Consider the following 25152-nt stretch of genomic DNA (forward strand, 5'->3'; position numbering starts at 1 on the left):
TTCAGAGGCTGGGCAGTCCACAGTGCAGGGAACACATCTGTTGAGGGTCTTGGTGGTGGCAACAGTGGCCCAGGGGTCTCACATGGCAGAAATGGCAGAGCAGAGAGAGAGAGACTAGCTTCCTTCACTCTTTAAAGCCCTCAGAACCACACCCCTGACCACCACTATTAATCCATTCACTATAGCACGGTCCTACAGTTTAATCACTTCTTCAAGGATCCACCCTTTTCAATCACCATAATTGGATTTCCCACCCTCAACACTGTCGCAGAGGAAATTTAGCTTCTCATATATGAACTTTGGGGGACACAATTCAATCTACAGCATACACCAAGCTGTTCCATATATTTTAGAGATTTATGGCCCTGTTTCCAAAAGCCTTCCAAAGTCATGATCATGAGTGATTACTATTTCCTAGGATCATCTTGGGCTTCAAGGGACAAGAGTTTTGTCTAAGCAGAAGCCACAGGAGAGGAAGGGGAACAAACTAGAGGAGAAAGACCCTGACTACCCTAGTTGCTTCTCTCTGAAAGCTCTTCCCCCTACGACGGCCTATTTCAGGAGTCCATGAGCCTTGACCCATATCTGACCCCTCTGCCCAAAGGAGGCATCAAGTTCCCCCAGAAAGCAGAATGTAACTTATGTTTTACCTACATTTATTCAGTATCTTTTTTTTTTTTTTCATTGTTTATCTCAACATCCATTTCACACCCACTTCACCCCAGATTCTGATCTGGCATTGTAGTTAGGAAAATGGAGCAATGTTTCTCTGCCCACAAGGAGGTAGTTGGCAGGGGCCACACAATCATAAGGAAAAAATTGGGGGGCATAAATTTTTAATGTATGTGTATTCCCATTATTTTATTTTGAATATTAAGCATTAAGAAAGCTTGCTTTCTTGTATTTTTAAAAAGACAATTTAAAGTTCTAATATTTTTTCCCACACCCTGAGGAATGCTGGGGAGGGTCCCCATGCAGGAGGGATAGCTACAGTGGTCTGGAACCATGTGAGAAATGGCTCCAACGCGCTTCCTGGGGGAGTCGGGGAGGGTTTCCAAGATTGCAATAGGATGCGCAGCTGACTGGGTGCCACCCTGGAGATGACGGCTTCTTTTTAACTGCAGTTTCCCTTTCCAGGAAGAAAACAGATGCACTTCCTTGCCAGTCCATACAAATGGCCTCTACTTAAGTTCCTCTTCATTAAGTAACATGAAGACAACAAATGTGGTGACTAAATTTGGAATCAGAGGGTTTTAAAGGTGAATCTCTCCACAGTAAGCTCTTATTGCATTTCTTTTCCCTGTTTAGGGATAAGAGTGGCAATTAGATGTATGCTTATGGCTTTCTTTTAATCTCAAAGGAACCCTCAAATAACTGCTTACCTCATAGCCCAGCCCTTTCCCCAGGACGGTTCTCTTGCCCCAGTGGGCACAGCTTGGCATCAAAGAGGTCAGATTTTTTGTCACAGCTAGAGATTTCCAGAGCAAGAGGACAGCCTTGATCTCCTATGGAAGGTTCAAACAAATGATTCCCAAGCAGAGGTGTGCTCCGAGATGGGAGAAAGCCCTGACTTACAGTAGATGCCAGTTTCCATGCTGTAAATATTCCCACCATGACTGATTCCACTGTACACTGAAAATTTCAGAAGAGACAATAAACTCACCACAAGAGCAAGAGCATATAGTGTAAAATGTAGTCAAATAGTTAGGAAGGGATGAGCTTTGAGTATTGTCTTTGTCTTCAGTAAAATTTATTTAGTCATAAATGTAATTTATGTTTTAATAATAAATGGCTTAACAAAGCAAAACCAAAAAATCCTGAAAATTTAACAATCGGCTCTCGTGAACTGGTATGAGCCAGCTCCAGCACACCACTGCTCCCAAGTATGCACTGAACCCCAAAATTATCTGGGTACTTTAACAGTCTGCCCTCAGACTTTCAGGGCAGTAGCGCTCCAAGAAACATCCCAGGAAGTAAAATTCCCCACCTCAGGAGCCAGGTCTGCTTTTTGAACACCAGCCAGCCATAGAGCCAGGCTTAAGTGACCCCAGTTGCCCCCATGCCTGTCTCACAGCACCACAACCACAGCTCCCACACACCTTGGTACTAGTCATTTCAAATACAGTGACTCACCTGGGCACCCCCATTCCATCTCATCTCCAGACACCATCCAGTTCCACCCCCATGAATGCCAAAGATTTCCCCATGGCAGGAGCCAGATGGGTGCATTGCCTTGCAAGGGCCTAGCCTGGTGCCTTGGGGTCACACCAGACCCTCAAATCCACAGAACTGAAGGTGACACTGACAAAGACACTCAGTAGCACTGAAATGCAGTGTGGGCTGTGATTTGAATGTTGACTCAAACAAACCAACTGTTAAAAAAAATTGTAGATGATCTTGGAAACGTGAACATTGATTTAGTGATATTAAGGAATTATAGCCATTTTTAAATGTGATACTGGTGTGGGGGCGTCATTTGTTTTTTCTTTTTTCCCTCTAAGAAGTTCGGTGAGTGGTTTTATTTTTTTTTTTATTATTTTTTTTTTTTAAAAGATGACCAGTAAGGGGATCTCAACCCTTGGCTTGGTGTTGTCAGCACCAGGCTCAGCCAGTGAGCAAACCGGCCATCCCTATATAGGATCCAAACCCGGGGCCTTGGTGTTATCAGCACCACACTCTACCGAGTGAGCCACGGGCCGGCCTGAGTGGTTTTATTTTTTTTAAATAAGTTCTCATTTTTAAAGATAAGTTCTTTTAGGGCCGGCCCGGTGGCGTACTCGGCGCTCCCGCCGAGGGTTCAGATCCCGTATAGAGACCAGTCCGCTCACTGGTTGAGTGTGGTGTGGGCGCGACACTGAGGGTTGCGATCCCATTGCCGGTCGCGGTACAGGCGCGACACCGAGGGTTGCGATCCTGTGACCGGTCACGAAAAAAGACAAAAAGGAAAAAAAAAAAAAAAAAGATCTTTTAGAGCAGAGGTTGACAAACTAAAGCCCCACCTTCTGTTTTTGTAAACAAAGTTTTGTTGGAACTGGAACATAGCCATCCCACTCACTTACATATTGTGTTTGGCTGCTTAGAGGGCATAGTTGAGGAGTTGAGACAGAGACCGTGTGGCCTGCAATGCCTCAAATATTTACAGAAAAAGTTTGTCGATCTCTGTTTTAGAGAAACATCCTGAAGTATTTACCTACAAAACAATATGATGTCTGGGATTTGCTTTAAAATAATCCAGTGGGGTGGAGGGAGAAAATATAAATGAAACAAGGGCTATGATATGAGCTGATGAATTCACTTGAGTTCATTATCCTAGTCTCATATATATATATGTTTGAAAGTTTTCATAATAAAACATTTTTGAAAAAGGAGGGCCTGCCCTCCACAGCCTCCCACCCACTCTGACCCCACACCAGGACCCTGGCATCTCCGGTCTAACAAGGGCACCAGGACAAAGCTACCACCACTCACCCCGGTTCTGCACAAGCCCAATGATGACTTCTGTCTCATGCTAACCACAAAGGCCATGGGTGTTGAGAAAGCCCCCCAGAGCCAGCCATGCAGTGAGTGTCCCCTTCCAGGGCCCAGGGGTGTTTAAAAAACTGGAGAAAGAGGGGGCAGGGGGTCTCTGTGGTAAGGGGGCCTCAGGTAATTCCATCCTCTGCACCCCTTCCCCCATCCAGGCCTGGACCATCTGACTTCCACCTGGGTCCCTGGGCACCGCCTGGGCAGGCCTTGCCCCACTCTGAGACTTGGTGAAAGTTTTAATTCTGTCTACCCAGGGTCTTTGGACTGACTCAGAAAAGAGTATGTAGCCCCGTCCTTAGCACATCTGTGTGGCTACCATGGGTATTATCTGCCCTGATGGGCCACAGAGGCCCCCAGTGCGGCCGGGGCTAGGGCCAGGTCTCTGGCTGCTGCAAACATGAAGTAAACCCCATTAGAACTGTCATTGTGGTTCTAGAAGTAAACCAAATAGGGTAGGGTTTTTTCCCCTGAAGAACATTTTTTACCTAGAAGAATTAACTTTGTTTTCTAGAAACTCCATTATAAAATCAGGATATCCCAAAACCAACTGAAGCAGATACTTGACTTAGCCTTCCTCCCCTCTACTCCTTCCTCTGGCTCTGTCCTGTCCTGTCCTCTTACCTTTGCTGTCTCCACTCCTGCCCCCCATCCCAAACCAGTTCTCACCATGCATCCTGCCCTGTCTCCTGTGCACAAGTTGAGGACACAACCTCACCCAAACCACTTTTTCCTGACTCATTCCACTCTAATCTGTACTCCTAATTTAACCCTAACACCAATCTCTTTAGTATTATCAGGAATGATTCTGGAAAGGCCAATTATTTCTACCAGTGGAGATTGGCATCAGGCCTGACCCGGCCCTATCCCTCCTAACTGTGAGCACCTGGTCTGATGTAGCTTCAAACTAACCTTAATTGGGATTTTTTTCTTTTGTTGCAAAAATAATACATGTTGAATGAAGACAACATGAAATACACCAAAAAAGCCCAAAGGAAAAAAGCAATCCCCAGTGAGCGAACCGGCCATCCCTATGTGGGATCCGAACCCGAGGCCTTGGTGTTATCAGCACTGCACTCTACCGAGTGAGCCACCGGCCGGCCCCGAATGAAGACAACATGAAATACACCAAAAAAGCCTAAAGGAAAAAAGCAATCCCAGGGGCCGGCCTGTGGCTCACTTGGGAGAGTGTGGTGCTGACAACACCAAGTCAAGGGTTAAGATCCCCTTACCAGTCATCTTTAAAAAAAAAAAAAGCAATCCCCAAATTATTCACAACCTCCTGACTCCAAACATCCTATGTAGTACGCTCTGCTATGTGGTCTTCTAGCGTTTCTTATTTTCCTGCTAATTGTACCTAGGTCTCCATCCTGAACCACATTTGGAGCCATTCTTTGGAGTTACACTTAATGTAAACCTAACCCTAGCCCAGTGGCTCTCAGCTGGGGGTGACTTTGCCTCCCCTTCCCCTGGGAACGTTTGTTAATATCTGGAGACATTTTTGTTTGTCATGCCTGGTTGGGGGACAGGGAGAGTGCTACTGGCATCTAGTGGGTGGAGGCCAGGGATACTCCTCAATATCCTACAACGCACAAAACAGTCCCTCACAATAAAGAGTAATCCAGCCCCAAATGTCAATAGTGCCGAGGTGGAGAGACCCTGCCTTGGCCCCATCCCTAACTCATGAGTCTGAGCTCGTCACTAACAAGTGATGCTCTATTTCCCTCCCTGCTCCTTCCCCACTGATCCCTTGAGGGTGAGGCTGGCACTGCATTTCTCTTCCACAGTCCCTAAGGCAAGTGTACATGTGTCCAGAGCCAGGGGAAGCTTGGAACAGCGGCTCTGTGTGGGAAAGAACCAGGGACCCAGCAGGGCCCCAACCACCCACTTTGGGAACCCAAAAACTTGCCTAGACATGCCCTAGGAGCCCTTTGGCTCTGTGTCTTCCACCACTTTCTGTGGTAGTTTCTGTTTCTTTTCACTCTTGTGGGACATTGTCACGAGGCTGTAGAACCGAAGGTCTTCTGAGCTGGGACCAGGAGCTGGGCGGGACCTGGTGAGGAACCCCCAGCGCTGCCGTTCCCCACTGAGGGACCCAGGACAAGCGCCTTCCCGAGGCTGTAGAACCGAAGGTCTTCTGAGCTGGGACCAGGAGCTGGGCGGGACCTGGTGAGGGACCCAGGACAAGTGCCTTCGCCTCTCTGGGTCAGGAGGTCTGGGATTAGAAGTCATGTTTGCAGAGCACAGGATCTGGCAAGGCATAGGTGAATAAGGTCATGATACCACAGCATTCAAACACCACGTCACTGTGAATAAAGTGGCCAAGTTTACGACAGGAGACCTAGGCTCTGGGGCCTTGGGCAAGTCCCTTTCCTTCTCTGAGCCTCCGCATCGATTTCTGTTCCACCTACTTGCCATTTGCCATCTCTGAGCCTCAGTGTCCTCATCTGTCAAGTGCAGATATTGTGAGGGTCACAACGACGGCAAAGCCCTGAACACAGGGCAGCCTCCAAGCAGGTGCTCACCATGGGGACAATCTCTGTGGTCACTATTTTTGCTGATTTGAGCTTTCAGTGTTCAGTCTCGGAGGCTCTGTCCAGCTCTCTGCTTTTGTTTCCTTCTTGGCCACTGCCTTCCCCCAACCCCCTGCATCATATGGTTCTGACTCATTCACATACACCCCCCCATGCCCTCCCCTCCATCAAACCACATCCCTCTTTGATTTACTGTTGAAAATTTCCCACCATGGGGCCGGCCCGGTGGCGCACTGGATAGTGCGCCGCTTGGGAAGCGCGGCGGCGCTCCCGCCCGAGGGTTCGGATCCCACATACAGACCGGTTCCCGCTCACTGGCTGAGCGAGGCGCAGGAGCAACACTGAGGGTTGCGGTCCTGTTGCCGGACACGGAAAAAGACAAAAAGGAAAAAAAGAAATTTTCCNGGCTGAGCGAGGCGCGGGAGCAACACCGAGGGTTGCGGTCCCGTTGCCGGACACGGAAAAAGACAAAAAGGAAAAAAAAAAAAATTTCCCATCTTGGGCCGGCCCGTGGCTCACTTGGGAGAGTGCAGTGCTGATAACATCAAGGCCCCGGGTTCGGATCCCACATAGGGATGGCCGGTTCGCTCACTTGGGAGAGCGTGGTGCTGACAACACCAAGCCAAGGGTTAAGATCCCCTTACCTGTCATCCATTAAAAAAAAAAAAAGAAAGAAAGACTATTTCCCATCTTGTTCTTCCCCCAACCTTGCTACAGAGAATCTGCCTCCCTCTGACTTTCCTCCTCGCCCGCGCCCTGGCTCCTTTCCTCGACCCCAAGAAAAAGTCCCTCCTCTTGCTTCTCCACCCTAAGAAAGACTATTTCCCATCTTGTTCTTCCCCCAACCTTGCTACAGAGAATCTGCCTCCCTCAGACTTTCCTCCTCGCCCGCGCCCTGGCTCCTTTCCTCGACCCCAAGAAAAAGTCCCTCCTCTTGCTTCTCCACCCCACCCACTTCAGAGCTAAAGTCCCTGAAGCTGTGAGTCCCCCGCTGCCCAGGGCTGCCCCTCCTGGGGACTCCTTGGAGCCAGGTCATCTGGTTTTTACTGCCGCCCATCCCTCAGAGAGGGCCAAAGGCAGAAAAAGGCAAAGGCTCCTGGGAGCCATTTCTCCAAGGTGCCACCCACACCCTTCCCTGAGCACCACAGTTGTTGTCAGGGTAGGGATGGGAAGGAGGGACAAGCATATATCCTGGGTGCGTCACCTGCCAGGTGGCCACTCCTGGTGCCCCCACAGTCACAGTAGCTGGCATTTCCAAAGGAGAAGGTCCTAGTACTGACCCAGGTGCTGTTCACAGGACTTACCTGGATTCACTCACTTAATCCTACAACATTGTGATGGCCCCATTTGACAGCTGCATATGGAGCCACAGAGAGTGGAAGGCCCTTGCACAAAGTCCCTGGCTGGCAGGTGTGAGGCTCAGGACCCAGGCAGGCTGGCCCAGAGCTCATGCCCTGACCACTGTGCTGCTGCCTGCAAGCCCCACTGCTATGCCATTTCATGAAGGGGGAGGCTGAGGCTCAGAGTGTCATGTGGAAAGGGGAGTGAAGCCAGCGAGGGTCCTGCAGGAGACAGAGACAGCTGACACAAAGAAGAACTCAGAGGACACACAGCCCCAAGGCCAGAGACCAGGAATCAAGGAGGCAGAGAGAGCACAGGGCAGGGTAGAGACAGGAACCCCGCTATCAGTGACTGGGGCAGGCTGAGGGGGCAATCCCCACCTTAGCATGGTTACCTGAGCATTTATTTCTGGCCTCCCAACCACCCCACCCAGAACTATTTGGGGCAAGAGGAAGCAAATAGACTGACTTTTTTCCTCCCGACCCCCTTTCCACCACTGGCCACCCACTCCAGCCTTAACTAGACTCTGAGCATCTGACCTTGCAGCATCTAACCTTGCAACTCCAGAAAAGCAGTTTCATTTCCCCCCAGCCTGATTTCCCAAAGGGAGAGGAAGGCGGGGCTCAGCTAGTTTAAGTAGAGAGAAGGGGATGAGGCAGAGACTGCCAAGGGGAGAGAGGAGAGCAACTGCTGCTGTTCCAGAGAGCTGGAGGTAGGGAGATGTGGCCACCTGCAGAGAACAGAGACTGCGAGGCAGGGGGAGAGAGGAAAGGAGATAGAAACAGAGCTGATGAGACAGGAGGAGGTGAGAGGTAGAGTGAAAAGAGGAGAGACAAGGAGGCAGAGAGAGAGCTGAACAAAGGACATGGGAGGGGGTCGGGGGCAAGGGGAGAGATGACGGCAGACAGGTGAGGAAGGGAGGTGAGAATAGTCCTGGGGACTCTGAAGGAATGGGATCGGGGGACACACAGGTACAGAGAGAAAGGTAGTCATGGAGTAAGAGCTGAGGCAGGCAGCTGGGCAGGCTACAGGGAGATGGTGTCAGGCTAGGGGGACCCAGGCCTTGTCACAGTGACTCTCACTTCTCCTCCACCCCAGACACCATCTCCCACCTAAGAGTCATGGCCCGGTTGGGTAAGTAGGGAGGGGAGAGGGCTCTGGGACAGGGGTAGAACCCCTTCTCCTCACCTCACCGGTGCCTGTCCACTGACTCTGTCCTTGCTTTTCCCCAGCCCTGTGCTTCCTTGCCCTCATGCCCATCTTCCTCAGCCTGGCAGCCTCCCTGGACTGGGAGGAGGCTGTCCCCAGCCAGGACCCTTTTGAGAGATGCATGCACGATCCTGACTATGAGAAGCTGCTCAGGGTGGTGACCTTGGGCCTCAATCGAACTTCAAAGCCCCAGAAGGTGATTGTGGTTGGTGCTGGTGTGGCTGGGCTGGTGGCTGCCAAGGTGCTCAGCGATGCAGGACACAAGGTGAGAAGTGCTGCTTGCAGTCTACTTTGAGTCCTTTCTGCTGCAGGCTGCAAATCCCTGGGTGGAGGGACCTGACCACATCCCCACTCGAGGGGCTAGAGGTGGTGGGAGGTAGAGAGAAGGAGCTATCCTTTCCACTCTGGTCTGGGGAGTGAGGCGCAAAAGCCCCTGCTCTAATGTGTCTGCACTGAGAGTCTTTAACTTTTCCTGCCCCATTCTCTCTAATCCCAGAGGGAAGTCCCACTGAATGGGGATGAAGATTTGTGTTGGTGGAGATGGAAACTCTACCAAGGGGAAGTGCCCCCTGAGGTCTAAACACTGTCCCTCTCACTGAAGTCCGAGAATGAGAATGGGCCAGCCCAGGGGTTTCTATGTATACGGGAAATTTTCCCACTCCCTGAGCTGGGAAGTCCCTCTGCAGTCTAGCCGGTGGCCTTCCTGCTGCAGCCTGAAAATGCTCAGTACGTTCTATTCTCCCACCAGCCCCTCCCACTTCTCATGAAGAAAGGAATTCTTCTAGTCTAAGTCGGTGAGGGGAGCTGAAGGACCCTGCTCACCCCCACCCCCATCCTTTAGGTCACCATCCTGGAGGCGGATAACAGGATCGGGGGCCGCATCCTCACCTACCGGGACCAGAAGACAGGGTGGATTGGGGAGCTGGGAGCCATGCGCATGCCCAGCTCCCACAGGTAAGGCCTGACCCGGCAACCAGGCGGGCACTGGGGCCCCTCCAGACCCACCTCTGTACTCAGACTCAACCAGAGTCCCAATTTGATGCCTGCATCAGTGTCAGCTTGAACTTCAATTCTGACCACCAAGCCTAGACCGCCAAAGCAAGCTGGGTCTAGATCCAACCTCCAGCTACATCTTTCATCTCATCCCAACTTCATGGTCTCCGGGCTCCAGCCCCACCCCTTTGCCTCCTGCAATGCTCAGGCCACCTCGTCCAGCCAGAACCCCCAGCTAGCCCTGCCCCAGCTGAAGCCAACTCTACCCCTGTCCCCTCCAAGCCTCCAACTCTACCTCCCCTGACATCCTCAGTCACCTCAGGCCCCTTCTCAATCCCAAACCTCCATCTAACTTGAATTCTGTCCTCATTTCCAAATCAAGTCTGGGGTCTAACTTTATCTCCAATGAAAGCCAACTCCTGCTTCTAAACCAACCCTAATCCTGGTACTGCCATCAGCCTTCCAACTTTGTCCCTATTACATCACCACCCCCCAGCATCAATGACCCCAAATCTAGCCCCATCCCCAGCCTTATGCCTATCTCCAGTTATCCCAACTACCCCCCTCTCTTCTCTAAACCACACTAGAGATGGGGCCACCTATGCCCACCCTACCCGGCCCCAGCCCTCACCCAGCATCTCCCATGACCTCAGGATCCTCCACAAGCTCTGCAAGAGTCTGGGACTCAACCTGACAAAATTCACCCAGTACGATGAGAACACATGGACAGAAGTGAATGAAGTGAAGCTGCGGAACTATGTGGTGGAGAAGATGCCCGAGAAGCTGGGCTACGCCCTGAGTCCCAGGGAAAAGGGCCACTCACCGGAAGAAATCTACCAGATGGCTCTCAACAACGTAGGCGTGCCCACCTGCCTCCACCTGCAGCTCGTCCCCTGCCCCGTCCTCGTGCTCCGTTCTGTCCCCTAGCCCCCACCTCGTCTTCTACTGGGCCCAGCCTCCTCCCTGGCCTCCTTCCTGGCCTCGCTTTTCTTCCTTCTGTTATCCCTCTGGTTTCACGTTGCCGGCTCTTCAACCTTTAGTTTCCCCATGAACACTGTGATTCTCAAAGCCCCATCGCTTCTGTTCTCTTTTTTCCCTTCTCACCCACACACTGTCCTGGACAACCTCACCTTCCCACACCTTTGGCCTAGACTTGGATCTGCAGGCCGATGTCTCCTAGATCTTTCTCCTGAGATACTGACCCCTGGCCATCCCCCAGGATCCTCCAGCTCTACTGAGCTCAGCATCATCCCCTAAACCCCTCATAGTCCCTGGTTCCCCAATCTCACAATGGCTCCATCCACCCCCTCAGTCACAGGCAGATCCCCAGGCATCTTCACTCCCTACCTCCCCCTCCCACATCCACCAATGTCAGTCCCCAGCCTGCCCCTTGATTCTTGCCCTGTTTCCACCTCTGTCCCTGCCCCAGCTCAGGCCTCATCCTCTACCCTGGACCTTCACCCCAGCCTCTTCTCCAGTTGCCTAGGTTCCAGTCCCCGACTAACCTGGCAACAGAAGGGACTTTCTACACCCAGAGCTGACCCTGCTCACAGCCCGCTGTGGCTTCCCCAGTGTCACCAGGACAAAGTCCCAGCCCCTCAGGCTCAGTTTCCAACCCTGAATGATCTTAACTTCCCCACCCCTCTAGCTTCATCTTCCCCCTGCAAGAAATTTTTGTTACCCCAAAGTCTTTATGGTGGTGCATGTGCACCCAGCTCTATATCCCTTCACACCCACTCTGATTGTCCATTGTTCCATGCCCAAGCCTTTACTGCTGTCCCTGCCTGGAATGTCTTTCCTTTTTTATCTGCCCGTCCCTAAAGAACTAGCTCCAACATTGCCTCCTACAGGAGGCCTTCCCTGATGCCCTTAGGGAGGAGCTGCCCACACCCAACTCAGAGGGCCCCTTACTTGCCCATCTCCCCTCCTGGACAAGGGTGGGGGCCAAGTCCAGGTCATTTCTGTGCACTGGTTCTAAACAGTTCAGGGAACCTAGGGAAATGTGAGGCGAGTGAGGGAGTGAGTGAGTAAAGGGGGCACATCCTTCCTCTGGGAGTTCCCTGGCCATGAGGGAGAAGCCAGGTGGACAAGGAAGAGAGCTGAAATCAGACGGGGACAGCGAGCCTTCTGGGAGGGGAGGAGATTTGAACAGAGCAATGAAGGATGGCCACTCATATGCCAGGCAAGGATGAGGCAGGAGCAGCAGGGTGGAGGTGGGAGAGCCCTGAGGGTGGTCTGGGCACTGGACATTGTTCTGTGGAACCACAGCTGCTGTAAGAGATGGTGACCAATTTAACACCAGGCTGAGGGGCTGAAATTGTGTGGTTCCAAGTGCTGTGGAGCCATGGGAGAGCCATGGGCAGGGGAGGGACCAGTGCATAAACCTCAGCAGTCATGCCCTGTCAGTGCTGACCAGTGGCAGAGGGGACTCAGCTTCTGTCCATGTCCACAAGGATCGAGGCAACAAATAATTACTGAGCACCAGAGGAACACAGCACAGCTGAGACAGACAGGTTCCTTACCTTCATGGAGTTCACAGGCTAGCACAGAAACAGGCAAAATAACACCCAAATGGGATGAGCTGTGACAACCGGGTGGCAGAACGCTGGGGAATGGGGGAAATTAAAGGTTTGGGAAGACTTCCCAGAGGCGTAACATCTGAGGGGCAATGGAGGGCAAGGCTGAGGGCACAACTGGTCAAAGGCCCGGGGGCTTGAAAGAGAGTGGTAAGTGGCTGGCCATGAGCAGGACCAGGAAGAGAACCCTGGTTTGGCTCCTGGCCTGGCCTCTGCTCTTCCGGCCCCGGCAGCTCAGCACTGTCTGCTTATCCCACAACAGGCCCTCAAAGATCTCAAGGTAATGGGCTGCAGAAAGGCAATGAAGAAGTTTGAAAGACACATGCTTCTGGTGAGTGGGGGCCTCGGCTTTGCTCTCTGAGGAACAGAGTTAGAAGGAAGGAACCCAGGAACTCAGACTTGCCACTGCCTCCCTGCCTGACCCCGGGGCTGAGCACGCCCCCTCTCTGGACCTCAGTTTCCCTCATCTGTCACAAGAGCGGGGACCGAATCGCTAAGGTCCAGGAATGTGACAGAGAATTGGGAGGCCCAGCCAGGGAGTGACACCCAGAGGAGTGGGGACGGGGCTGGCAGGTGCAGCCTACCTGGGCCCTCACTCGGGCCCGCTCCCACCCCCAGGAATACCTCCTCGGGGAGGGGAACCTGAGCCAGCCGGCCGTGCGGCTTCTGGGAGACGTGATGTCCAAGGACGGCTTCTTCTATCTCAGCTTCGCCGAGGCCCTGCGGGCCCACAGCTGCCTTAGCGACCGGCTCAGGTGAGGTATGGGGCCGGCGAACAGGGACGGGGCGGGCGAGCGGGGCCAGCCTGGGTAAGTAACGAGCAGTGGGTGGGGCCGCTGTGATCGGAGAGGCGGGACCCTCCGGTCTGGCCAGGCTTGCCTGTGCGTCCCGGTCCCTCCGGAAGAAGGGGAAGAGGAGAGAAGAGGCGTGATCCTGCGCTCCTCAGGCCTCGAGGAGTCAGGGATGGGCGGGTCAGCGGAGAGCGGGGCGAGGCCAGTGGTGTGGAACGACGGGGCGCGGACGGGGCTGCCTGGGAGCGGGACCGCAGGCGACGGTGCGGCCGAGCCGGCTCACTCTTGCGTCCTGCGCGCAGGTTCAGCCGCATCGTGGGCGGCTGGGACTTGCTGCCGCGCGCGCTGCTGAGCATCCTGCCCGGGCCCCTGCTGCTGAACGCGCCCGTCGTGGCGGTATCGCAGGGGAAGCACGACGTGCGCGTGCACATCGCGCCCTCGCGCCGGGCGCGGGGTCCGAAGGAGCTGGCCGGCGACGTGGCGCTCCTGACGGCCAGCGGGTCGGCGCTGCGGCGCGTGACCTTCTCCCCGCCGCTGTCGAGCCAGCGGCAGGAGGCGCTGCGTGGACTGCACTACGTGCCGGCCACCAAGGTGTACCTGAGCTTCCGCCGCCCCTTCTGGCACGACGAGCACATCGAGGGCGGCCACTCGAACACCGACCGCCCGTCGCGCATGATCTTCTACCCGCCGCCGCACGAGGGCGCGCTGCTGCTGGCCTCGTACACGCGGCGACGTGGCGCTCCTGACGGCCAGCGGGTCGGCGCTGCGGCGCGTGACCTTCTCGCCGCCGCTGTCGAGCCAGCGGCAGGAGGCGCTGCGTGGACTGCACTACGTGCCGGCCACCAAGGTGTACCTGAGCTTCCGCCGCCCCTTCTGGCACGACGAGCACATCGAGGGCGGCCACTCGAACACCGACCGCCCGTCGCGCATGATCTTCTACCCGCCGCCGCACGAGGGCGCGCTGCTGCTGGCCTCGTACACGTGGTCGGACTCCGCGGCACAGTTCGCGGGCCTGAGCCTGGGCGAGGCACTGCGCCTGGCGCTTGACGACGTGGCGGCGCTGCACGGGCCGATCGTGTATCGGCTGTGGGACGGCACCGGCGTCGTCAAGCGCTGGGCTGAGGACCCGTACAGCCAAGGTGGCTTCGTGGTGCAGCCGCCAACGCTCTGGTACTCCAACCAGGACGATGGGCAGGACTTCGACTGGTCAGTCCCCTATGGCCGCATCTACTTCGCCGGGGAGCACACAGCCCGCCCGCACGGCTGGGTGGAGACGGCCGTCAAGTCCGCGCTGCGCGCAGCCATCAGGATCAACAGCCGGGAGGGGCACATGCGCACGGCCAGCCAAGAGGGGCTGGGGCTCGGGCAGGGCTTGGGGCAGGGACATGTATCCGTGCATTAAAGTATTTTTGGAAGCCATTAGCGCTGCCTTGCACCTCCAATGACCATCCCCATTGGATCCCTGCACCGGCAACACACCACACACACACCCCAGATAACAATGACCATCCCCAACTGTCACAAGACCGAGGCACAGATGGATTCTGATGCAAGTCACAGAAAAGCTGACTGCCAGTGGGTTAAAGTTTATTTTTCTGACATAGGCAGTAGCTGTTTGGCAGGAGCCTCAGTGTGTCAGTGCAGCTCAGCAGGCCCTTCCATTTCAGCTACATCTGGAATGTGTCCCCCACCCAGCTACGAGGTGGCAGCCCCAGGCCTGAGCACCCATCTCCACTCTTCCAAAAGCCCTGAATCAGGCTCTGTCTCCACAAACCCCCACACTGACCCTCAAAGGGACCTCCTCTTACATCTCACTGGCCAGAGCAGTGTCATGTGGTCAGGCTTCTCTTCTGCAGAGAGACTAGAAGCCACCACCCCCTCCCTACCCAGGTCTAAGCCAACGTGGCAGCTTCCTTCCCCATCAACACAAGGCCAACTGGACATAAGAAGAGTCAGTTTAATGAAACCAGCTCATCAGGAGGGCGGCCTGGACCCTGGGAGCAGAGGCACGAAAGGCAGCCCAGACCCTCATCCTCCAGTCCCCTACCCCAGCCTCCAAGGGGCTGGGCTGGGATAAAGTGCTTGTGCTACGCAGGCTGCCAGAATTAGGAGTCTGCGCTGTCGTCCTCCTCCTCCGGCAGGATCTCCAGGCTGCTGTCGGGCTGTGGGGCTGCATCCACAGGGGGCAGTGGGGCTGGTGGGGCCCGGGTAGGCAACAGTGGCAACAGGGAGGTGGGTGGTGAGGGGCTGTGGGGCTCTGCGGGTGGCACCAGACCCAGGACCTCCTGCACGTTGTGGGGCAGCTCCTGGAAGCGGGGGTGGAGGGCAGTGAAAGGTTGGTGGTGAGATGGGAGAGGACTGCGGGGGGCTATTGGGAGGGGCAAGGACTCACGGGGCAGGCAGTCAGCTGTCGGTAGAGGGCCTCGGCACGTGTCAGCACATCCTCCACACTCAGCTTCATGGTCAGCTCGTTGATGTGCTGCAGGAGGGGGTGGGTCAGGCTGCTGGCAAGCACACACAGCCACTGCCACCTGGGCACCTATGCTGCAGCTCAGGCTGGGGACACAATGGGGGGAGACAGTGCTGGCCCTCCGGGGGCTCCATGTAGAGCTGGGGGTCAGGGGAGTCATACTTCTCAAGCCTTCAGCAGTCACCCTGGCTCTTACTGCTTGCCAGACTCTGGGATGCCATGAAGGGAGAGGGCCCCCAGCCTACTATAGCCACTCCTACTTGCAGGCTTTAAGAGGACACTGCTGGGAGCCACCCAGTCTCACCCCCGTGGTGCTCACAGCTAACCCCAGTAATCCCATTTTGAGTTCCTACTGCCCTAAGATACCGTGTGGCACAGGGCAGCGCCAGCCTTCACAGAACACACCCCAGGTCAAGTGGACACGGAGGAGAGGACAGGGCCAGCAGGGAGCCAATCCCCCACCTTGAGGATCTCGTTGGAGCCGAAGCCAGACAGCATGAGGGTGTCTCGCTCCATGTCCAGAATCGCACAGGCCACCAGCAGGTGCAGATTGTGGCCAGGCAGCCCTGTCCACAGCACCTGGGGTGCCGGAGAAAGGGAGGGTCGGGGCCCACCCCTGGCCCAACTCCTCCCAACCTCCCAGCTCCTCCCATGGACAGGAGAGCCCACTTCAGCCCTCCCACCCAAACCGACTGTCCCACCTCCCATAGCCGAAGGACATCTGGGAAAGGGAATTCCCTCTTGAACCAGATGAGTAGCCACCGGAAGCAGAAACAGAGAGAGCCAGAGTCCTGGGAGTCTGGGGAGGACAGGGAGCCAACTCAGCCTCAGCACAGCTGGTGCACCACAAAAATAAGGCTCAAAACCAATCCAGATCCCATTCCAGCTCACAACGTGCCCAGCAGTTAGACTGAGACTCTATGAAGTGACCCTGGCTGTTAAGACCCAACCCCAGGATAGGCAAGTAACTTATGCTCGCTGTGGGGGACTTCAGAGATGAAGCAGGAGCATTACGTGAACTGGGACCTTTCCCACACTGCCTTCCACACTCCAGATGAAGGGTTTTTACTTCCATGTCTTCCACTCTGAGCCAGAAACGGTCTAGTAAGACCGACACACTCAAAGAAAAATAGAATCTCAGTACCCAGTGCTGGTGAAGATTAAGGACACTGGCACTCCTAGATACACTGATAGCAAAAAGCTAAGCTGTTATGATATCTTTCTAGGAAAACAATGACAGGACAAACATTTCAAAAGCTGCAAAGCAAGTACTGCCCTAGATATAATTCCACTGCTTAAGATTTAACCTAAAGAAATTATCCAGACTATTCTACATGACAAAAAACTGCAAATGGGGTTGGCCAGTTAGCTCAGTTAGAGCACGGTATTATAATACCAGGGTCAAGGGTTCAGATCCCCATACCAGCCAGTTGCCAAAAACAAAAGTTGCAGAAAAACTGCAAATGACCCAAATGCCCAGCAGGTCAGGTTAAATCAAGTCTAGCACATCCTCCAGATGGACACAGTACTATGCAGTCAGAAAAAAGTGATGTTTCAGAAGACTTTTAATGACACAGAGAGACAGCTTATGTCTGCATGTCCCAGGAAGTGACATGTGCTTTTCTAAGACTTAGTTTCCTCTTCAATGCAGTGAGGCTGAGTCTCCCTCCCCCAGGGAGGTTCTAAAGCTTCAGTGATGAAATGTCCATGAGAAAGTTAACATCATCATCATCACCTGCACTCAAAAGAATACTATCTACAGCAACTTTTACTTTCTTTACCTGGATTTCCTGTATTTTTTTACATTGAACAACTAATGAAGAAGAAAAATTTTACAGCCAGAATGCAGCAGCCCCAGCCCAGGGGCCACAGAACCAGTTTCTGAACCCTGGCTCAAGGCAGCAGGAGCTGGGTGGAAGTAAGAAGTGGCAGGAGCCACACCCAGGTCCTTATTTCTGCAAAGTACCACGCAGGCAAAGCCAAAGTTAATGCCAAAACAGGATAAAGATGTGCATGAGACAGCCAGCTCAGCTGGAACCCAGGGCTAGTAAGAGCACCTGACCTGCACAGCTGCACTTGCTGAGGTTTTGCTCGAAACTGCAATTCTGCCCCTACATGTAAGTTTTAGGTTCTGGGTTATGTGGGCATGTTTCTCGTGTCCGGATCAGTAGTAAACACCAGGACGCCATCTGTGGCTGCTACCATAGAATCTCTGGCAAGGTCCATGGCCCTGCTGTCTCCTGCCCATCCTCACAAGACATACCCAGGAAGTCACAGAGCGGCGGGTCTAGCACCCTCAGGAGCAGCAGAAGTTGCCCAAGTTGCCGCTTCATGGTCTCTTGACTCTCTTCAAAGTTCCCTTGCTGCAGGAGGGAGGGAAGGCCTCATGAGGAGCCAAGACCCCCTGATCCTTTGAAAGGCCCGTCTCCCACTCCTGCCTTGAGCCTCACCACGAGCTCCATGAAGCCACAGAAACACCAGAAGGCATCCACCTCGTTCTGAATGACGTAGAGGATTGGGGAGAGGAGGTCACTCATACCCTGGACATAGCCTGGGGGGACATGAGGTCAAGTTCCAGCCCAGGCTCTCAGTGCCCCACCCTCTCCACCCCCCACCCCCCGAGGGAGACTTGGCGCCCCACCGAGGTCAAAGTGGTACATGCAGTATGTGAGGAGGATGTCGTGCAGCAGGCCCAGCCCTGGGTTCTCGGGACCCTCATAGAATTTGTTGGTCCTGTCAGTGCGGCTCACATCTCTCTCTGCAGAGACCAGGTGCAAGGTGCAAAGGTGAGAAAGGTGTGGTGGCCTGTCCCTGGCCACCGGCACTGGTCCCCACTCCTCCTCTGCCAGCAGCCCACAGCCTCAGGGCTGGCTCCCGGGAGAGCAGTGGGACCAGTTCCAGCAACCATCACTAACACTCCTGCTGTGATGTGCTGGGCTTCATGTTCAGCGGCTCACCATACCCTCCCACAGGGAGGGAAACCCAGGCCCAGGGACATAAAATCACCTGCCAAGATCACATAACCAGTAAATGACAGAACCTGACTCCCCTTCTCCGTCTGCTCCTGGCCATTCCCACAGCTGCTCACTCCACTTCCGTCTCCAGATGACCTTGTCCCTGATCTTGGGAAGGCAGGGGGTCCCCTCCATCCTCCCCCTTGCACCCATGCTCCCAGGCCCTCTTTTTCACCTCCCGTCCGCCCTTGTAACCCCCCGCCCCCCACCCACCCACCAATGAGGCTGCGGTATCCATGCAGGAGTGAGTTCCTCTGCTCCTGCTCAGGGCTCACAGACTTCCACTGCAACTTCATGCGGAAGTACTCATCCCTGAGGCATGGGGAGGGGAGAAACATCAGGACGTTCCTTGGTGCAGGTCCCAGGGACGCACCTGGAGACCTCCCAGCCCAGTGTCACCTCTTCACCCTTCAGGACTTAGATCCCAGGCCACTTCCACAGGTCCCAGCAGGCCACCGAGTCATTCTTGCCACCACACCTTACACCTCCCCCTCCTGACATCTCTCATGACAGACGTATTACTTGTGGGCTTTTGGTGAAAACCTGTTACCCGCCCCTCCACTGGACAGAGAGCACTAGAGACAGAGAACAGTCAGACACTGCTATATCCTCAGTGCCGCAAGGGGCCAGGCACACAGCAGGTGCATAATATATACCAGGAATGAGAAGACAGACCGTATGAGGTTACGAAACATGCTGCAAAGCTGTGAAAATTAAAACAGTATGGCACAGGAATGAAAACGCCCATGGAGATGAGACAGACCATACAGAATTGGGTATGGGTCTGGCTTATTCACACCATATCCCTGGGGATACATGCCCAGCACATGGCAGGTTCACACCTGTTGTACACGGAACCAGCCAGTTTGCTGCCCACTGGTGCCCCTACAAAGCAAGAGGTGCTGGGCTGGCCACTGGGGATTTGCTATTGATCAAAAACCTCCAATGGACCTGGGAGGCTGGGAAGGTTGAGGCCAGAGGCTGGCAGGGCAGAGGTATCTTGAGGACACCGGATCCACCATTTTTCACTCACGTTTTCTTGCGCACGTGGGTCTTGTGCTCCTCAGCTGAGCCCTCCCAGCTGAGGTACCCCAGGAGGAACTTCCAGGCCTCACGCCGCAGGCCAGGGCTCAGGCCCTGAAGCAAAGCAGGCAGCTCAGAGGGGCCTCTGGGCCACCTGCCAGAACCGTCCCGCCCTCCCACCCACTCTGGCGCTCACCCCCGAGAAGATCCGGTTCTTCAGCTCAGAAACTTGCTGCAGGCGGCCCTCAGGGCCCACATGGCGGGCCCACTCCTCCTCTGTGACTGGAGGAGCCCGCTCCACAGCTGGCCGAGGCCCCAGCTCCACCTGCAAGACACAGGGCATGTGAGCTCAGGGGCTCAGCCAGGTCTGGCCCCTAACTCCATCTCAGTCCACCTCCAAATGAGCTCAGGGCCCTCCTTAACTCAACAGACAGTTAACATTCAGGGACAGAAGCAGGTCCTTTCCCAGGTCAGCAACAAAGTTGTCCCTCAAATCAGAAAGGGCCCTCAATAACAACAGCCATCAGTTGAGCACTGTGCCTGGCACAGCTGTGCTCACTTTCTGTGAAATCGCTCCTTATGCAACTCGATGCGGACGGTGCTGTTACTTTTCCCATTTTACCCAGAAAGAAACTGAGGCTGAGGGAAATGAAGTCACATGCCCAGGTGACACAGCCAGGAAGTAACAGGAAAGGTCCACTTAATACTCACACAGGAAATGACCTCGAACCCAGGCTCAGGCTCATCATCGGGTGGTGGAGGAAGGTCGGGAGACACCCCTTCGGGGTGTGGCTGTAGGGCTCCCCGGAAGAAATTGGTCACTCGGGAGAAGCTGCTGAACGTGGTGGAGTAGGGGTCCTGGAGAAAGCGCTACGGATAGAGCCGAAAGGACGGTCACACCCACCCCTTCCAGTATCATCCCTCCCCACCCACATCACACCACTCCTGGTGCCAGGGACACTCACAGACACTACGTTGGAGCTGTCCTGGTCAAAGAGCTGCAGGTGGTGGAAGGAGTTGGAGAGGGCAGAGGAGTCATGGGGGAAGACAAGGTAGAGGCGGGAGTCCTGTGGGGAGCTGGGAGGCGGGAGGTTAGGCACAGGTGATGCACAGGTGGAGGGCCTGGTGTCCCCGGCTGTCCAGGCCCACCCTGCATTTGTTCCATCCACCCTGGGGTATCCCTCAGCTGGGGCATGCTGATGCAGGGGGAGGCCTCAGACCTGAGCTGGACCATGGGGGCAGGCACAAGACAGAGCGCTGGCCAATGAGGATCTTCCACCTCCTGGGCCATGGCAACTGATTCAGGGACGAGCCAATGAAAGGCAGCCCTGGGATCTCGCTGGAATATGGGGAAAGAGACACTTTCTATCCACCGAGGTTGCTAAGCCAGGGTTGCTGGGGGTCCCAGAGAATGATAGGAACTCAGAGGATAGAAGAGCAACTCTTTCTAACATTTTGGGACCCAGGTCCTTCCTGAAATTAATACTACCCTTTGACTTCCCAGTTATACGCACCAATCAATTCCTTTTCTTTTCCTTTAACTCATTTTGAGCTACATTTCTTTCACAGCCCTGAGGGGTCAGGCTAGAGAGGGACAGGGCCTGGTCAAAGGCTCACCTGGCCAACAGCAGGTAGCGGCTGAGAACGCGGAGCAGGGCACGGGTGCCCCCACGGTGGAAGTGCAGGGCGGGCAGGGAGCCTCCAGCTTGTGTCACCAGGACCAGGTAGGCCCAGCTGAGGCCTGGCTTGGAACGGCGGATGGACTTGAGTTCCCCCAGACTCACTGAGAATGCCCAGGAGCCTTGAGGAGAGTGGGGCTCTGCACCTAGAGGGATAGTGCTGTGTTAGGAGCAGGTGTGGGAGGCCAGAGGTAGCCATGTCAATACAGGATGTTTGTGCAGTACATTTGTCTCTTGAGGGCCCCACGATGAGCCACCACCAGACCCTGGCCTCTGGGAACTCTGGGTCACCTCACATTTCCTTGGAAGCACAACTGGATAAAATAGGAAGAAAGGCTGATGGACATGTGCTTGTTCCAAAAACTTTCCAGGCTCCCCATGACCTGCAGGGTAAAGACTATATTCCTCCACCTGGCACTCAAGGCCCTCAGGTCTGTCCCTGGCCCCATCTGCCTCACCTCCAACCCCCTCTTTGCTCCAGACCCCACACTTGAGCTACAATGAAAGGCTGGTGGCTCCCAAAACACATCCAGTGCCACACGCCTCTGGCCTTACACGGGCTGCTGTCTGCCAGGAGAGAAAATTCTCAAGAGTCCTTCAGAGCCCAGCTCTGGCATCGCCTTTTCCTAGAAGGTATCTCCACTCCCCAGAAAGGTCAGATGACTTCTGGTGCTCCCAGCAACCTGTGTGACTCCAGGACGGCACAAATCGCCCCCTAACTGGCTGCATCTGTCATAGGACCAGCCTTAAACCTTCAGAGGCAAGAGTCATGTGTGGGTGTCCATAGCCAATCTGGGAGCCCAGTGAGATGGGCGAGGATGCAAACCCAGAGACGCTGGCCATGTTGGACCTGGGCTACAACACTCCTGTACCCCCATCCACCTCCACTCTCTTGGGACTGAACATGGAGCCAGGTGGCCATCTTGACTGTGGGCAGCAAAACCCTTGGAGCCATGACCACTCAAGGCAAGATGTGTGCCACCTGCCCCACGAGGGGCACCAGTTCAGACTACCTCTCGTGGGTTCTGAGTGGCGGGGCTGTGGCCTCACTGTGCTGATGACGGCCCAGTCAGGTTCATAGCCAGGGTCAAAGGTTGGTTCCTCCTCAGAGGTGCAGGAGTCACCCCCACTGGAGTCCTTGAGGGAAAAAAGGAGAAGAGAATGAGGGACTATGGATACACAGTTTCCAGATCTGAGCCTCAAGGCCACCAAGGAAGGTAGCCGTCTTGAAGAAATAGAGAAACAGAGGCACAAAGAAGATACAGCACTTGTTCAGGGTTACCCAGCACACCCAGGGAGTGAGCCAGGGCCCGGACCCAAGTCTCCTGATGCCTGGAGAGGCAAATGCTACACAGCTGTGCAGGCAGGCTGCCAGAGGTCACAGTGCCTAAAATAGGTTGTCAGTATTCACTAGGGAAGTACAAATCAAAACCATGATATTACTTCACATATACTAGGATGGCTAGAATCAAAAAGACTGACATAGCAGTGCCCCCTAATCCTTGGGGGATATGTTCTAAGACTCTCAGGGGATACCTGAAACTGTGGATAGGATGGAACCCCATGTATATTAGGTTTTCTCCTATACGTACCTATCTATGACAAAGTTTAATTTATAAACTAGAAACAGTAAGAGATTAACAACAATAATTAGTAATAAGACAATAATATAAAAAAATGCAAACATCACTATTCTTGTGTTTTGGTGCCATCATTAAGTAAAATAAAGGTTACTTAAATCTAAGTACTGCAATACCACCACAATCGATCTGATAATCGAGTTGACATTTTTTTTTTTTAAAAGATGACTGGTAAGGGGATCTGAACCCTTGACTTGGTATTGTCAGCACCACGCTCACCCAGTGAGCTAACCAGCCATCCCTATATAGGGATCCAAACCTGTGGCCTTGGTGTTATCTGCACCGCAGTCTCCCAAGTGAGCCACGGGCTGGCCCTAATCGAGTTGACTTCTAAGTGACTGATGGACAGGGAGTATAAACAGTGCGTGGATCTGAACACATGAGTGACTCACGTCCCGGGCAGGACAAAGTGGGAGAGTGCAAGACTTCATCACACTACTTAGAACAGCACGTGATTTAATGCTTATGAATTGCTTATTTCTGGAATTTTCCATTTAATATTTTTGGACCGAGTTTGACCACACGTAACTGAAACCATGGAAAGCAAAACTGTGGATAAGGAGGCACTACTGTAATAATGTTGGCAAGACTATAGAGAAACCGGAAGCTTCACATACTGCTGGTGGGAATGTAAAATGGTGCCACCATTTTGGAAAAGTCTGGCCGTTCCTCAAAAGGTTAAACGAAGCATTACCATAACGACCCAGCAATTCCACTCCTAAGTATATGCCCAAGAGAAATGAATACATATGTCCACACAAAGACTCATACACAAATGTTCGTAGCATCATTACTCAGACTAGCCAAAAGGTGGAAACAAACCAAACGCCCATCGAACTGATGAATAAACAAAACGTGGCACATCCATACAATGGAACACTATTCCGCCTTTAAAACGAACAAAGCACTGATAACATGCTACAACATGGATGAACCTTAAAAACATCTTAAGAGAAGCCACATACAAAAGACTACATGTTGTATGATTCCACTTATATGAAATGTCCTGACAAGCCAAATCCAGAGACGGAAGCCGATTCTCATGGTCCCTGCTCTCTTTCCTTGAATGGGCATCTTCAGCCAGTTTCACAGAGAGTAGGAAACCACCCGGTTCCCAAACAGGGTCATACATGTCCCAACGGTAGGTCTGAAATTGTACTGCTCGGACCTAGAAAAAGTGAGTGAAGGGGGAAGTGAGGGAAGCCTACCTTCTTGGAGAAGAAGATTTGAGTGGAATCTCCAGCCTCCTCAACAGGAGCCCAGTGCAGGAGGACGTCACTGTCCTAAGGAAGAGGGGAGGAGTTAGAGTGGCTCCCCCCCAAAAAACTCCCCAAGCAACAAATTTCCAAACTTTTTTTCCCCAGTCTCCATCCTCAGCCTTTCAAAGATCCATTCCTTATTCCCGTTCCCACCCCCAGCCTTCCTGAGGTTCCACTGCTGACCTCCACCCCGCTCGGAGCCTGCCCAAGCCCTGCTCCCACCGAGCCCACCTTTTCCACAACACGGATGACACCAGCGATGAGGGAGTCCGGGTCCTGGTGCTTCTTAGCACTGGTATGCAAGTACACGCCTCCCTTCTCAAACACCACCTGGGGCGGGAAGCAGTGAGGGGCGGGGCTTGGGAGGTAGCCAATGCGGGTGGACCCGAGCGGGAGGATTCGTAGGGGGCGCGGCATGAAGGACCCCTGCGGAGGTATCCGTATTTTGCCCTGCGTTCGGGTGTGGACGTCCCTTCCAAAAGAGGCGGGGCCCAGAGAGACCTTAAGCCCGGGGGCGGGGCTAAAAGATATGGTCTCTCCCTATGTGATGGAAGGGAAGGTAACAGCGCGTTTATAAGGAAACGGTGTTTGCTAAAGGTCTGCCAGGCTCCCAGGGCCCCCGCACGACCTGAGGGAGAAGCAGACCACCAGACGGGGGCTGTTCGCACAGACAGAAGCCAGGGATTGCGTCCTCAGTGCTTACCCTGCAGTTGGCTCCCTCCATAGCCGCCGCCGAGGCTCCACTGCCCGGGCCTCCTTTTCCGGGTCAACGTGGGTCACATCCGGAAAGGGCACTCCCCCCCAAAGCCGGACAGTGGTAGCGCCTCTACCCGTTCTAGAGCCGGAGTGGGTGAAACTATCTTTCAAAATGGGGGAATTGCACTACGAGGGTTAAAGTCACGTGGCGCTGACGCTAAGACAGGCCAGAATGAGCAGAAGGGGCATGACAACTTTCACCACGAAGTAAACAAGTGGGAGGGTGCAAGAGCTCCACCTCCTGGCTCAAGCCGAAACCCTCACTTCCTTCTCCATATTGTATACTGGCATCGAAGCCAAGGAGGTGCCATTTTGCTCTAGGGCACAGCCTAAGCATGTGGGCTG

The 25152-nt window shown here is 54.1% G+C and overlaps 2 protein-coding genes across 2 annotated transcripts; one reads left to right on the top strand and one right to left on the bottom strand.

Moving 5' to 3' along the window:
* Positions 1 to 8291: 8291 nt before the first annotated feature.
* IL4I1 (interleukin 4 induced 1) lies at positions 8292 to 14368 on the top strand. The gene is given in 10 exon segments (XM_008592359.1): positions 8292 to 8305; positions 8496 to 8511; positions 8513 to 8531; positions 8630 to 8871; positions 9448 to 9560; positions 10253 to 10454; positions 12438 to 12506; positions 12794 to 12930; positions 13269 to 13557; positions 13814 to 14368. Coding segments are annotated over 10 exon segments (1656 nt in total).
* A 613-nt stretch (positions 14369 to 14981) lies between these two features.
* LOC103607896 (TBC1 domain family member 17) lies at positions 14982 to 25085 on the bottom strand. Its single transcript, XM_008592356.1, has 17 exons — positions 24755 to 25085; positions 24283 to 24381; positions 24001 to 24075; positions 22166 to 22289; positions 21091 to 21298; positions 20439 to 20550; positions 20185 to 20343; positions 19670 to 19798; positions 19484 to 19587; positions 18668 to 18762; positions 18078 to 18194; positions 17887 to 17987; positions 17700 to 17799; positions 16138 to 16235; positions 15899 to 16015; positions 15359 to 15445; positions 14982 to 15272 (listed from the first exon to the last, which is right to left on the bottom strand). The coding sequence occupies exons 1-17, from the start codon at positions 24773 to 24775 to the stop codon at positions 15072 to 15074; spliced, it is 1947 nt and encodes a 648-aa protein (XP_008590578.1). The 5' UTR covers positions 24776 to 25085; the 3' UTR covers positions 14982 to 15071.
* Positions 25086 to 25152: the final 67 nt, after the last annotated feature.

This window comes from Galeopterus variegatus, unplaced genomic scaffold (genome assembly GCF_000696425.1).
Source record: "Galeopterus variegatus unplaced genomic scaffold, G_variegatus-3.0.2 Scaffold7812, whole genome shotgun sequence".
In the NCBI taxonomy this organism is placed as follows: Eukaryota; Metazoa; Chordata; class Mammalia; order Dermoptera; family Cynocephalidae; genus Galeopterus; species Galeopterus variegatus.

Bases quoted from the DNA above. Each gene is read 5' to 3' on its own strand.
- LOC103607896 (XM_008592356.1), bottom strand. From the start codon at position 24,775: ATGGAGGGAGCCAACTGCAGG. The intron at 18,195-18,667 runs GTGGGTGGGTGG...TGGTCTCTGCAG, and splicing joins TGGATACCGCAGCCTCATTG to AGAGAGATGTGAGCCGCACT. The intron at 16,016-16,137 runs GTGGGACAGTCG...CCGGCACCCCAG, and splicing joins ATGTCCTTCGGCTATGGGAG to GTGCTGTGGACAGGGCTGCC.